The 15,683-nt window shown below is 45.2% G+C and overlaps 1 protein-coding gene and 1 long non-coding RNA gene across 2 annotated transcripts in view; both read right to left on the reverse strand.

Moving 5' to 3' along the window:
• The window catches only part of LOC309652668, a 371,335-nt gene that overhangs the window by 238,843 nt on the left and 116,809 nt on the right, over positions 1 to 15,683 (reverse strand). The window lies entirely within an intron of this gene.
• The window catches only part of DIPK2B (divergent protein kinase domain 2B), a 49,027-nt gene that overhangs the window by 5,872 nt on the left and 27,472 nt on the right, over positions 1 to 15,683 (reverse strand). Inside the window, exon 3 of the mRNA XM_082446602.1 lies at positions 2,686 to 2,859. Within this exon, the coding sequence (XP_082302728.1) occupies positions 2,686 to 2,859 (174 nt within the window). The remainder of the gene's footprint in view (positions 1 to 2,685; positions 2,860 to 15,683) is intronic.

Here is a 15,683-nt window from a genome sequence, read left to right on the forward strand (position 1 = left end):
AGTTGCCCCAAGCGAGGTAAGAGAATGCCAATGCCTTTGCTACAATTTTAGAGGGTATTCAGGCTTCAGGGGAATGTGTTTATTTGAAGAGTTGTAGAGTTGAAAAAATATGACTAGCATTTCAGATTTCACAGATATCACGGCTTAGGAAGAGGCTATGGGGGGAAAAAAAGAGGGTCAACTTAAGGTTGATTTAAAGAAAATATTTAAAAAAATAACAGTGCAGGCAGTAGGTTCTGGGATAGGGCAAAAATTATGAAGGTGACCCTTGGGTGACTCAAGTTTTGGGAACTGCTGCACTGGCCCTGGGCGTGGCCCTGGGCGAATCTGCCTGGCTGGGGTAATTACACACTCACAGAGACTCCCCAACTGACTGGAACATTCTGACAGCCTAACACTGGTCTAGGCAAGCACACAGCTCTACCCAGTTTCCCCTGTCTCCTTGTAAGAGCTCCAGGAGTTTTGGATTAATATATACACACTACTATATGTAAAATAGATAACCAACAAGGACCTACTGTACAGCACAGGAAACTCTACTCAATATTTTGTAATAACCTATAAGGGAAAAGGATCTGAAAAGAATATATATATATATATATAAAACTGAACCACTTTGCTGTATACTTGAAACTAACACAATGTTGTAAATTAACTATATCTCAATTTAAAAAAAAAGGAGTGGAGGGACTATCCTAGCTTTTTTTTTTTTTGACTATTTATTGAGGCAGCTATATCTGGAATGGTGTTTCTTTATGGGAGAAATGACAGAAACTATAAATATTAACACTTTTTTTTCCCTCATTTTCCTTCTTAAAAGAACAAAGTCATCCCCCTTTCTGATGATTTTCTGTGGACTTCTGCCATTTTAACCCACTCGCCATGTTGTGAAGAACCTTTTCTTGTTCCTCCCCCTGCCCACTGGGACCTCTCCACTGTGTGCCATGGAGAGAGGCCCCCGGCTCCCTGGCGATGTCTGTGCGGCCACGAGTCATCCCTGGGTTGGGGGCAGATCGACCCCATGCCCTTCCTGGGCGGAGCTCAGGGTGGATGGAGAGTCCCAGCCCAGACCTCTCAGGAGCCAGGGCTGGAAGTAGCCAGGTCACCTGCCTTGGCCACTAAGTGTAGGACAGTTGGAGAAGAAGGCCTCTGAGCGTGCAGGGCAACCAGCAATTCCTTCTTCTCCTCTAGGATTTCAAATGCCAACGTTAGTAGGCAGCTTTTAGCAGGAAGAGCGTGGACCCTGAAGTCAGACAGCTCTGGGTTTGGGTTCCACCGCTGACACTGGCTAAGGGACTGTGGCCCAGTCACTTCACAGCTCTGAGCTCCACTTACCTCATCTGGAAGACGGGACAATAATAATATTCCCATGGGGTTGTCAAGTTGTGAGCATTAAATGACATAATGATGTAAAACATTTAACACAATGCCTGGCACATAGCTAGTGCTCAAGAAATGAGTTGTTATTATGTACTTAGCCATCCTGCCTTTGGCCAATAATATATCATTAATATATTATATATAAAAATAATATGTAATTATATATTATATAATATCTCATAAATAATTTAAATACTATAAATAATTAGAATTAAATATATTATAAATAATTAGAACAAAATAATATATTATAAATAATATTAAAATAATAATTATACTATAAATAATACAATTATAAATAATTATATGTATATTTATTTATAAATAAACATCATATAATAACTAATATAATTATTAATTAGAATTATTAATATTAACACAATACTATAAATAATTAAAATATAATCTCGATATACTTATTATAGTTATTAAAGTCGATACACTATTATAAATAATTATAATATAATATAATTAATAACAATGCTAATTATTATTAACTGCTGTTGGACTGCCTCCTCCTCCACCCCCTCCTCTTCCTGCACCTTCTCCTTCTCCTCTTTCTCCTCCCTCTCTTCCTCTCCCGCCTCCCCTTATTCCTCTTCCTCCTGCTTCTCCTCCTCTCTCTTCCACCCTCCTTTTTCTGCTCCTCCCTCTCACTTCCTAGTTTCCTTTGTGCCCATTCAGTAAGCGTCCTGACTCTTGGGATCCGGGAGAAATGGGTGTGATGGGGCCCCGCGAGTTAGCTGACTTGTTAAGGGGCGGTCTCTACCACTGGAGTGGAAGCTGCATGAAGGCAGGGGCCAGCGCGCCTGTCTCGTGGACCAGTGTTCCAGAACATCCTTACCTATTTGACCATCCCCTTTTTGATGGACATTTAGGTGACTTCCATTTTTTTCTCCTTTCCAAGCACAGCTGCAGAGCACCTCTCCGGGTGGGTCCTTCTTTGGTTATTTCCCCACCTCCTGAGCTTGCTCAGCTCATATCGTACTGATCTTTGAGACACCTGGTCAAAGCTGCCCTCCTCCACAAAGCCCTTCCGGGCTGCCTCTGGCCGCGAAAGTGGCCATTCCCCGCCGCCCCTCCTCCCCAGCTCCCACACCTCTTTCCTCTGCAGTAACCACAGCACTTCCCCACTGCAGAAGCCAACACATATTTACTGAATGCCACAGAGGTGCTAACGTGGGCTGGTGGCCCCAAGGTGTGCAGTGATGGCAGAGAGAGCTCAACCCAGGGCCTGCTCCCTCGGAGCTGGAAGTGAACCCGCTCCCTGGACGGGCTTTCCCGGGGAGGGGGGTCCCTGCACACCTGTAGGAGGATGGGATGGGCGTTGACAGCTAGCGTGTAGAGGAGACGCAGCTTGTCGCGGTCCGTGAAGTGGTCCATGAAGATGCTGCCAGCGTCGGCCACCTCCGCATAGCGCCGGACCACGCGATCCAGGAGTCGCTGTGACGGGCAGCGCAGGAGGGGGCTGGGCAGGCCCTGCAGCGGGTGGGAGAGATTCCGGGAGGAGGAAAGCGTGCTGAGTGCTAGTGGGCGATGGCAGGACCGGCACGGGCAGGCCCTGCTATTGGGGGAGATCGCGGGGTTGTGGGGGACCAAGTAGGCCCTGAGGCGGTCGGGGGGGGGTTATGGAGCACAGTACCCCTGGGGGGCGTGGTGGGAGGGGCCTGAGCAGGCTATGTGGGGGAGGGCGGGAGTCGAGAAGGGACTGAGCGGTCCTGGGGTCAGGATAGGCGGGCACTGGGCAGGCAGTGCATCCCTAGCAAGCAGCTGGAGCCTTGGAGACCCTGTGTCTCCACCCGCATTTTGCAACTGAGGAACTGGAAGTCTGCAGAGTGTAGGTAAGTGTTGGAAGGGCTGGATTCAGGATTTGAACCTGATATGAGCTGCATGTTTGCCCTCCCCCCCATCCATATGTTGAAACCCTAATCCCCAATGTGATGGTATTAGGAGGTGGGGCCTTTGAGAGGTCACTAGGTCATGAGAGATTGAGTTCCCCAAGTCACACATACCTAGTATTTGTACTAAGGCAGTACACCAGGTGAGAAGTAGGTAGGTGGAGCTAGGCACGACCTGCAGCCTTATCTTTACTGGGGTTGTAACCCTGTAGCTGGGTGAGCTCAGAGCACTCATTCATTCATTCACCCACCAACGTTTGCAGGGAGTCTACCAAAGACCAGACTGTATTTGAGGCACTGCAGATGCAAAGGGGACCACAATCGACACTGCCCTCCCAGGCCTGTCGGGCGGGGGAGATCATCAAATGCCCAGCAGTTACGACGTGGTGCAGAGGGAGCTATGACTGGTGTGAGGTCAGGGAGCTATGGGAGCCCACAGGAGCAGGGCCACACCAGAACTTTTGGAGGCGCTGGCACCTCCAAAATCCTTTGCCTTCATGGGCCCCTTCCTCCATAAAAAATATTAAAAATGCTATTTTACAACTGCATTGGTACAAAAACAAATACCTTAATATTATATATTCAAACATGTTCTTGGATCTAAAAGATCGATTGTTTCTTCTGATTTTAAAAGAAATCAAAACATATTTGTGGGCCCCTCAAAGGCTTCTTGGAAGACAGTGAAGTCTAAGCGGAGGCCTGAAGCAAGGGTAGAGTGAGCGTGCAAAGAGGGTGGGAGGGTATCTGTGCAGAGGGAACAAGCTGTACAAAAACCTTAGTGATGCATATGACTGCCCAGAATAAAGATTCCATTCTCAGCTTCCTTTGCAGCTAGGTGTGGTAACGTGACTAAGTGCTGGTCAATGAGATATAAGTAGAAATTTCTGAGAAAAGTCCTTAAAGGGAGCGGGTATATCCTTCTTTACTCCTTCTTCCTTCCTGACTGGAATGTGGAAATGATGGCTGGTGCTTGGGCAGCCATCTTGGACCAGGGCATGCTAAGGGTTGTGGAGCAGAAAAATGAAAGTAGCCTGGATGCCTGACAATCACAGAGTCACTATATCAGCCCTGGACAGCTATGTATCAGTTTCTTTTATATAAAAGAAAAGTATATTTTGATCTTGCTTAAGCCACTGTTACTTGGATTTTTTTGTCACATGCAGCTGAACCGAATCCTAAATATCACAGAAGAAAAGAATGGAGGCAGGAAGGTCAGTTAAGAAGATGCAATGGTCCAGGTGTGAGATGAGAGAATGAAAGGATTTGAGGGTAGTAGAATCTACAAGTCTTGGTGATCGGCTGAATGGGGGAGGGGGGCGAAGGAAAAAGGAGGTGTCAGAGCTAGTACCCAACATGAGTGTGGACACCAGAGGTATCATTTGTGGAGGTGATTTTAAAACATGTTCACAAACTCCTTGACACTCTTCCCATCGAGGGTGGAGTCTAATTCCCCTCCCCTGGAGTATGGAGTGGCTTTGGTGACTCACTTCTAGTGACTGGAATGCTTACGGGAGTGATGCTGTATGACTTCTGAGCCTTGGCCATAAAAGGAGATACAGCTTCTACTTGGCTCTCTCTTGTACCCAGCCACTGTGCTGTAAAGAAACCCAGGCTACATGGAAGGAAAGCAAGACCCTTAGCTCTCACCCAGCTGAGTGCCTAGTTGACAGCCAACCCCCAACTTGCCAGACACACGACTCGGCCATTTTGGGAATTGGGTCCTCCGGTGCTGTATTGAACCACCCCAGCTGATGCCATGTGGAGCCTCGTGAGTCTTCCTACCAAGCCCTGCCCAAATTGAATATTTGTGAGCAAAACTGATGATTCCTGTTGTTTTAAGCCCCTAGTTTTGAAGTGGTTTGTTACTCAGCGATAAATAACTGGTATATTTGCTGAGGAGGTTCTGGGCCATCTCTAGAACTATAGCCGGAAGAGGCTCTAAACCCATCTTGTACCCCAATCTCCCTTTATGGTGGAGGCAGCTGCTTCCCAAGGTCCCACTCACAGAGTGGGGCTGCATCTACTCCTGTTTGGTTTGTGCTGGCCAAGTGCAAGCCCACAGTGATATTGGCCAATGGCAAACAGAATTAGGAAACCAAACGTGTCCAATAAAATAATGATTCATTATTTTATTGGAAATACACACTTTCTGGGGCTTGCCCATTGCTTTGGAGTTTCCAAATCACTACTCCCTTCTCTATACATGGGCAATAGCGCTAACTCACCATCTTCCAATGAAAGGCAAAAGGAAAACCAAACACTGGCCTTCTGTTGCCCCTCCCCCTCTCATGCCCGGTTTCCTCATCCTTGCATTTCCTGTCTGGTGCCAGCCCTAGGGAACCAGCCAGTGGGTCAAGGTCTTCACGGTGTGGTGCAAGTGACCGGGCTTTTGCTCTGCTGCATTGTCACCTCACAGCGGGCTTCAGTGCAGGGTGGTACTGAGAGCGATTGTCACGCTTCCCCACCTCAATCTCCAATAGTTTATAAAACAGTCAATGAAATGTAATGGGTACATCATTGTGATGGTCAGTTTTATGTGTCAACTTGGCTAGGCTATGGTGCCCTGTTCAATCAAACACTAATCTAGGTGTTGCTGTGAAGGTATTTTGTAGAGGTGGTTAACATCTACAGTCAGTTGACTTTAAGTAAAGGAGATTATCTTTGATAATGTGGATGGGCCCGATCTAAGAAGTTGAAAGGCCTTAAGAGCAAAACTGAGATTTCCCTGAGGAGGAAGAAATTCCACCTGTGCACTATAACATCAGGTCCTGCACAAGGTTCTCCAGCCTGCTGGCCTGTCCTATGGGTTTTGGACTTGCCAGTCCCCCAATCTCATAAGCCAATTCCTTGAAATAAATCTGTTTTATATATATATATATATATATATATATATATATATATATGCATATATATATGCACACATATATATCATATAATATTATATGTTATGTATAATTATATTATATTGCATATTATTATTTTTTATAAAATTTACTATATTAACATTTATACTATATTTATTAATATTGGTTAATAAATTAATAATATTGCATATTTTGTGCAATATATTATCATAATACAATATGTACATTACATATATATAATATATACACACACATACACTGGTGCCAAGGGAAAAGCACTTGTTCTGTGCGGAAACAACAGCAACTGAGATGGAAATCTAGATTTGCTTTCACTTTTGAAGCTTCTAGTGTAATCTGAGTACAGGAGAAGTAACTTCCCCAATGAGCTGTTTGACCTTCGGTTGGCTTTTATCCACATCCTGTCATGTGTTTGCTCAAAAAAAATCACCAGCAATCAGCGGTGTCCCCATTTAAAGGGTTCTTACCGGGACAGAAGCATGAAAGTTAAATTGTCTAGACAAATGATTCTGTGACTCTGATGGAGAAAGCTGTGCTTGTTGTTCCTCCCTAGAAGCCAGAGATAAGAGAGTTCAAGAGAGCAGGAGGGGGCTTTCCTCAGAGCAGACCACAACTTAGAAGTCATGTGTATCTTCAATAACCTACCCAGAATTGCCCTAGTCCTTCTCAAGTTCCATGCCATGGGTGAGATCTGCCCAGCTTGAGGGTCCCGTTGGAAGTGGAAGATGGCAGCAGGGGGACAACATCTCGGTTGGGGTTTGACCGCCTGCCATCACAGAACGTGGGGCACACGCAGCCCATTCCCAGTGGTCCTGTGTGTTGGTGAATTCCGGAGGGCGGCAAGGGAGCTGCATGTGGAGGGCTGACGCAGAAGCCTCTGTGGTGATCACTATTTGAAACCATGGTTGGCAGGACACGGTTGGGGAAAGGAGGGTAACATTTTCTGGAAGTTCTAAGTTTCAGGCCATATGGCGAGCCTTTCACAGACATTATCCCGGCATACACAGGGACTTTTAGCTTTTAGTTTTCTCTTGCCCTGTGACTCTCCTGGAAATTTAAAGTGATTGATTTTAAAAAAGCTTAAACAGTTTGTGGAAAATGCAGTGACATTAAATTTCGCAGCTCGTGCTGGCCAATGCAAATGGTAGACTGCATTATCAAGTGATCTAGTAAAATGCTCCCATTTTCCGGATGAGAATACTAAGGTAGGGACCAGGAAAGGGAGGTGGCTTGTTAAAGATCATGCTGCTTATTGGTGCACATTATCCTCAAGTTCATTTTCCATATTAATGATCCCACTTGGTTCTGGATGACTTTTAGCTGTTTCCGCAAAGCAAATGCTACTCGAAAGGCAAAGATTTATGAAGCAACCTAAATGTCCATCAACAGATGAATGGATAAAGAAGTGGTATATATATATATATATATATATATATATACATACACACACACACACACACACACACACACAGACAATGGATTACTGCTCAGCCATAAAAAAGAAAGAAATTCTGCCATTTGCAACAACATGGATGAACTTGGAGGGCATTATGCTAGTGAAATAAGTCAAACAGAGAAAGACAAATATTATATGATTTATCACTTATATGTGGAATCTAAAAAGACACAACAAACTAGTGAATATAACAAAAAAGAAGGAGACTCACAGATATAGAGAACAAACTAGCAGTTACCAGTGGGGAGAGGGAAGGAGGGAGGGGCAATATAGGGGTAGGGGATTAAGAGGTACAAACTATTGGGTATAAAATAAGCTACAAGGGTACATTGCACACCACAGGGAATATAGCCTATATTATTTAAGAAAAGCAAAGCAAAGATTTACCACCACTGAATACACCTTTTCTGATGGAAATAAATGTGTAGAAGAAAGAACACTAGCTGGTCTTAGAAAGAGAAATCTAAGACAAGAAGTTGGCTTTCCTTTAAGATTGGAAGTCAGCAAGCTGAGGTCACAGTGCTAACTGAAGGCACGGTTAGGTTCAGGAATCTGACCTTCTTTCCAAGGACATATCCAACTAATGGAGAGCTTCATGCTGAAATGAGAATTAATTTTCACTTCTCAGATAGAATCTGTTCTTTTGTTCTAAGGCTTTAAAGAACATAAAAACTAGGCAAATAAAAATTATGTTTGCAAATTATGGCACACCTCTAAAGATAGCAGATGTGCTAACTCCAGTAACTTTATTCCCCTCCTTACCCTTTCCAAGGGCTACCACCATCTTCCCCATCAGCGGATCAGGACACAGGCGGTGCCCACACTGACTGTAGAGAATGATTAGCCCGTGTACTTTTTTCCATGCACCGAGAGGATAGACGTTTCCAAAGTTGGCCATCGTGGGCGTGTTCATTGTGAGATATTCAAATACTATGGAACTGTACAGTGTGAAAGTAAAAAAAAAAAAGTTCAGGTTGCTGCCCACAGAGGCCACCATTGTTCTATGTGGGGATGTACGAATACACACATGTAGTGATGCCAGAAGAAAAAAAAGATTGGAAGTTAGCTTTTCCACTAAGAAGGTTGCCCTGGCCAGCTCAATTTGGAAAGCTGAGGGAAATCTTGAACAAATGAGTTTTTACTTTTAGTGAATTTACTTCTATCAAGCTCTCCTAGCACCCAGGGAGAAGAGAAAGTTCTAGTGCTAATAAACCTGTGAGTTGTCTTTCTGGTTGCACACCTCAACACTTTTCACATGATTTAGTTGTTAAATATGCTTGTGAAGCAGGGTTTAGGTTAATTATGTATCCTAGTTAATCAGTGTGTCCAGGGTTTAGGTTAATTATGTGTCCTAGTTAATCAATGTGTCCTAATTAGAACAATGACGATTCAATAACTGTATCCGTTGTGGATAATCAACCCAAAAGTTCCCAAATATTTCTTCAAGCTGCATTGTATTCAAAACCATGAAAATCCCTGTTTGGTTTATGTTATTAAGAGAAACAGCTCACGGTTCTTTTCCAACTTCAGTAGATGGATTTTTCCCCCTCTTTTATTAAAGTTCTTTCTGTTGTTTTTTTTTTTAAATCTGAAACCCAGACTCAGTGTGGTTTGTTAACTTTTCATTCTACAAATGCTGGCCACCACAGTGATTATTTTGGAGAAACCATCTGGATGATTTTCAAAGTTCAGACATCCAAAAATGTCCTCATAAATCTCAGTCTTTTATGTTACTTTATGACGCAGCTAATCTCAGCCGCTGTTACGAGGTACCATAAGATATTGTAGCCTTATGACAGGCCCCTTGCCCCACTGGGAAGTTTCTCTCTGGTACCGTTCACCTCGGCTGAGCAATTTAGGTTCCCTGCAACTTAGTCTCTGATGGAAAGTTAGTCACAAAGGGTAGAAGCAAGGACAGGAAGTCAGCCAAGAGTGGGTCCAGAATTTGGAGTTTGCCTTGGATCATCTCAGAGTGGATAACATACCCTGCAGCGTTGACTAGATGTTAAAACAACATTAAATCAAAAACTAAACAGATTTGGTTGGGCGGGGTGAGGGATGTAAGATGTCTCCCTCGCACCGGAAGGCCTGTCTCTGACAGAGCTCCCATTTCCACATGAAACAGAGCCTCTAGCTCTGTGACATCCTTTCTTTGGGCGGGGTTTCTGTTTGTTTAGATTCTTGATACTCCGCAGAGTTTCTGGGTTGAGCCCTGATAGAATGTTCGAGAAGTTCTGTTTAAATCGATGGAGAGGTCTCCCAAGAGAGGAGTAATGAGGATCCCCCGTGAACGGGTGGAGTTATGTGGTTTATCCTTTCTCCTGCGTCTACCAGCACCTCCTGGTGGACCTTCTTCACGTCTAACCTCTCCAGGCCACTGCCTGCCTCCATTCCATCTTGGAATCCATTGGCCTGGGGTGGGGTCTTTGCCTGGATAGGTGGGCAGCCTTCACCCCCCCCCAGCTGCAAAGGTGAAAATTGGATTCAATACCAACTTCGAGAGGCAGTATGACAAAGTAGTTACAAGCCTGTCCTTTGGAGGCAAGCTACCTGGGTTCAAATCCCAGCTCTGTCACTTAACAACAGCCTGACCTGGGGCAAGCTCTTCAATTGATCGGTGCCTTAGTTTCCTCGTGTGTAACTGAGGGATAATAACGAAGGGGAGACTCTGTGACTTATCTTCTAAACCTGGATAGTTTTGAGAGTGAAAGGGATGATATTAATAATTAAATCAGGACAGCTGGCATATGCTGGAACTGTCTCAAGCAAACCTGAATGTATGGTTACCCTAATAATTGTGGTACCCACCTCATCAGGGTGTTGGGTGGGTCAAATCTGTGGGAAAAGTGTCTGGTACATTGTTGGGGAGGCTAGTAAAGTAGTCTTATTCAGGCTTCAGAGGTGGCGCTAGGCCAGCAGGGGTGGCGCCGGCACACACTGTAAACCGTTAGATAAGACAGGGAGTAAGTCATGGGACTTCTTGCACCTTGAGGACCTGGCCAGCCCCCAGGGATCAAGAACATTCCAAGACTTACGAGTTAAGACCAAGGCATTTACGACAACAACCAGAGCTACAGACTTGCATGTAGGCTGATTGTTATCACCGTGTGGCCTGGTGCTAAAAGCTGGGCTCCTTCGAGTGACAAACGGAAGTCTCACCCGTGGGGTGGACGCACCACCGGGGACCTTCCCAACTGTGACTCCAGATTGCTGTTCAAGGCACTTCCCAGCGCTTCTTGGATCTGGATGTAGGTGCTTCCCCAATTCGGTGATGTATGAACCTCTGTCTTTACTATTCTTTCTTAGTTAGTTATACTATTCTTTTCTTAATTAGTATACTGTAATCTTTGTTAATTCAATAAACTCTCTCTAAATTCTTGTTTAACTGAGTGTAGAGTGATTATTTTGCCAACGAATCCTACGAACCTTGAAACCTAAAGTAAGGCTTTCGGCAAAACATACATGGGAAGGGCTCTATGAGTATTTGCTATTATTTGCCCTAAAGATAGCACCTTTCCCAATTTTCCCACTTCTGTAAGTGACCTTACCATTCTCCTAGTCTTCCAGGTTAGAATATCTGGAGCTGTTTTCAACTTCCTTATCTTAATGGCTGATCTCTCTCGTCTTTGATTCCCTGTGTCAAGTTGTGCTGTCACCATTGTGATCTCTAGCATTGTGTTGTGTCCATTTGTGTCATCAGTCACCTCTCCCCCAGCTTGCGCTCCCCCTGGGCTTAGCTGACCTGGAGGTGTGCCTTTAGGCAAGTCCCTTTCCCTTTCTGAGGCCGTTTTCTCATCTCTCACGTGGGCATTATGGTAGATGGTTGGTTTACACCAGGTATGTCACTCGGTTGCCCGGCTCTAGCTGGCTCTCTGGACATTGTAGGTACCTGATACTACTTTCCTGGATGTACGATAAACAACTCACTGTGCTTTACACACTGTGGAGTGCTTTGTGAACACAAGGTAGTGTTGTCAGTTCCAAGGGTCAATGGGGGTCAATGGTAATATGCCCCCTCCCCAAATTTCACAATAAAATGGATCTCTGAGTAGGAAACAAGGTTGCCTTTGGAGGGTCAAACAAATGTACTCCACGTCGTGACTATGTTGACCCAGGACTGTCTTTAAATTTGGAAAAAACAGTTGGGAACCCCAGGAAACCCTAGTCAGGGAGCTCAGTAACTTCAGAGAGAAGGGTTGGGGAATGAGTGTTATCGTCTTGTCCCTTATTTGGAGTGGCCAAGTAGACATAGGGGTTGGTAAGACTGGGCACCCAGACAGGAAAATCCGAGGGTCAGGAGTTGGCTTTGGGGTCTGGGGAAAAGGGCACCCAGCCCGTGGTCTCCAGCAGCCCGTGGGCAGGTGGCCAGGCCACTGAGGATCGCTTGGTTGACTTCCCTCTCGGATCAGCGCTCACCCAACAGGCTTCTGACTACGACTTGTCTTCCACTGAGGAACCCTCCTTAGTGGTGGAGCCAGGATTTGAACCCAGGCCTGAGTCCCAGGCCAGACTGTACTGCTTTCTTGCATTGAAACTCAGCCTCTCCTCCCTACTTTCTTCACCAGTAGCTGTGTTTTGGGGGGCCCTGTCCTACTTTTGTTACACAGCTTCGCTGACCTCACTCCCTTGCCCATCCACCCTGCATACCACTTTTAGGTCCCATTTGTGGAAAGATCCACAGTCTTCAAATCACTTTTCTTTAGAAATGTAAATTCTCAGACTCTGCCTCAGACCTGCACAGTCAGAAGCTCTGGGGCTGCGACTCAGCAATGCCAGTGTTAACCAGCCCTCCAGGGGATTCTGATGCCCGCTCAAATGTGAGAACCACTGTCTTATAGAATAAAATTTAGCCCCCCACCCCCGTGCCCCAGTCCTACTATTGCAACATCTATCCACTGCTCTCGACCCATACTATAATCAGGGGGCATGACACTTGCCACTTCCCACAATTACATCTTATTCTCATTTTCATGGCTTTGCCCAGCACACTCTTCTTTTATTCCCTGGAAGATATGCCCTGGTCAGGGCTACCTCCCCTTTTCTACCTGTGCCCCTTACTGTCAAACCTTTAGAAGCCAGAGGCTCACTTGGTGGCGATCCTGGCCCCTTCTTCCATGGGGTAGTCAACATCTTGGGTGACCCTGCTGGTGGAAGTGGCGACTAGCTTTCTCCTCCTATTGGAGCCTATCTCTTTCTTCCCACCTCGTCCGTCATCCATCTTCCTCCATTCAGGGGCCCCAGAGGCTTTGCCATTGAAGCATTTGTGGGCTGCTCCAAGATTTTCACTGCGGCAGATGAAATAATCATTGGGGCAGGCAATTCAGCTGACAGTTGGGACAGGCAGGGCAGCTGACACAGAGCAAGACACGTTATTTCATGGTCTGTCATTTTGATTCAGGTATGCCAAGGTTGGTCATAATTCTCTACTGGGCCATTTCATTTTATAGGCGGCTGTTTTTTTTTCTTTCTCTCTTTCTTTCTTTTTAAATCAAAAGACAGGATGCCAAGTGCTTCTGACAACTCATTTGTGCATGCAAAGTTGCAGAAACTTCCAATGAAACTCAGTAGCTTCTGCAAAGGTCCTGTGGTCCAGGAGGCTCAGAACGAATCCTGATTGTCAGGAAAACCTTCAAACCAGCCTTGAGTTTGCCTGGGGGGAGGGACTACCAGGCTTCTTTTTATCCCCAACCCCTCTGTCGAGGTTGTACCACCTGTATCAGTCACGGTTCAATCAGAGAAGCAGAATCACTAGATTTTTTTCAAAAACAGGATTTGAACTTATACAATTGTACAAGCAAGTTAAGTAGTCTCTGTAAGGCTGTTGATCTCCCATACGATGCTGGAGCTTGAAGTCCATAGGCAGGCAGTTGAGAAGGGAAGACAGATGCAAAATGGGGGAAGATCAAGGACAACATGGAACCCACAAGCACAAGATGGAGCTCATGACAATGGACTGAAGCCCATGTCAGTTTTATTGCCTCTGAGCGTGATGGTGTGGAGACCTGCAGAAGCTGGGGCCCTTTGGCATGAAGCTAACCCTAGCCTGGGAACCAGAGAAGCTGAAGGAGGAGCCAAGGGGAAGGCAGAGCAGACATGCAATACCGTGTGTGAGCCACAAAATGGCCACTGTTGCCCTTCCGCCCTCCCAAACTCCCAACAGAATCTCTCTGTGGCCTACTCTAACCGGAAACGTAAGGGAAGGGAAGTCTGGGAAATGTAGTTCAGCCTGGTCACGTTGACACATTCCAAACCTACCACATCACCTTTGGCTCCTTTGCTTCTCTCTTGGTGACTTTTCTGCGACCTGACTGAAGTATCTCACTGGACCCCAACCACCTTAAGTATGTATTTGGGGAGTGGCGGTTTGTCGTTCTGAGGAAAGGCTGGATAGAGGCGCAGGCTCCGATAGGCAGCTCTGGGCCAGGGTTGTGGGTGAGGAGCTCTCTGTCAGATGGCTGTCGCCAACCCCAGCCCCTATTTCCCCCACCTTTAGTGCCCTCACTCCCCTGCACCCTGGGTATCTTCACAGGGTACCGTCTACCAGGTCCTTTCTGGGATGGAGGGTAGGGTTAGGAGAGAGAGAAAAGCAGCCACTTCCTAGAGAATGGGTATGAGAAAGTAGAACAAGAGGCTCTGGAGAGAGAGGCTGCAAAGCCCAGAATGGCCAGAGCTGAGTGTTTATCCTGACAAGGAAGTGCTAGCCAGACTAAGGTCGGTCACTAGACTCAATGGTTCTTTGGACTGCATTGCAGGGAGAACCAAAGGAATTTGGGGAGTCTTCCCCCAACTCAAATATACTGTCGTAACCACTCATGTGGGTTAGGAAACTTGTCAAAACTCCCCCGAGGCTGTTGCAAGTCATTTATCAAACAAAAATTCATCAAGCCCCTACTTTATATAAGGCATTGTGCTAAGCACGGGAGTCACACATTTAAATAAGAGAGGGTCCTGACCTCCAAAGAACTGGTACTCTGGTGGGGCAGAGTGACATGTATACTCCAAAGTTCAGTACAGGGCAGGATGAGACAAATGCTACAAGAGGTGTAAACAAAGTGCTGTGAGAATACAGAGGAGAGAGCAGTAGGGGAATCCAGGAAGGCTTCACAGATGAGGTGGCATGAACATGGTCTTGAAGAATGAGTAGGATTTTGTCAGGTGGACCTCTAACGTCGATGCATTTCAAGCTGAAGGGTCAGAATTGAGCAAAAGCAAGGAACAGACTTAAAGTTCATATCTGGCCAATGGAATCATCGGGAAAGAAAGCTGGGACCAAACTGTGAGGCTCTTGAAAACCATATTTAGGAATTTAGGTTTTATTCTACAGATGTCATACATAATCTTAGAGGCAAAGCTTAATGGTCATGAAGATGCCATGAACATCCTCAATAACTGCTGGTGGGAGTTGAATTCAGTTTGGTAATTTAAAAAATTTAAAAAGATTAAAATAAAAAGATTTTTAAATGTTCATACCCTTAGACCCAGTAATTCCACCACAGAAAGTAAGGAAGCAGCAAAGCATAGTACTTAAGGGTATGACTTCTGGAATCAGGAGATAGACCTGTGTTCAAATCCCAGTTCCAAAATTTTCTAGCCAGGTGATCTTGGGCCAGGTATATAAATCTCTCTAAGCCTCAGATTCTCCATCTGTAAAATGGGAACAAGGATATCTCATAGGTTGTGAAGATTAACTGTGACAAATGTGTATGAAATGCACCTGGCCCATAGAAAGTAGTCAGTATGTGGTAGTTTTGAAAAGGAAATTTGTCTCAAGAATATAACATAAAGTTCAGGCAAAGATGTTGCAGAAAGATGGTCATCAAAGTATTATTTATAATAATGACATCAAATGATATAAACACTAGTGAATAACATGGTATACCCATGTGATGAAATGGGGCTTATAAAGAATTTTAATGATATGGGGAATAGTATGTGATATAACATTAAGCCATAGAGAAATATGCAACATGAAACATACAACTTATTTTTTCTTAAGTTAAATCTGACTAGAAAAAGACTAGAAGTAAAAACACCAGTGTGTTAACGGTGATTGCCTCCGGGTGGTGG

The sequence above is a fragment of the Balaenoptera physalus genome (assembly GCF_965194825.1).
Source record: "Balaenoptera physalus genome assembly, chromosome: X".
In the NCBI taxonomy this organism is placed as follows: domain Eukaryota; kingdom Metazoa; phylum Chordata; class Mammalia; order Artiodactyla; family Balaenopteridae; genus Balaenoptera; species Balaenoptera physalus.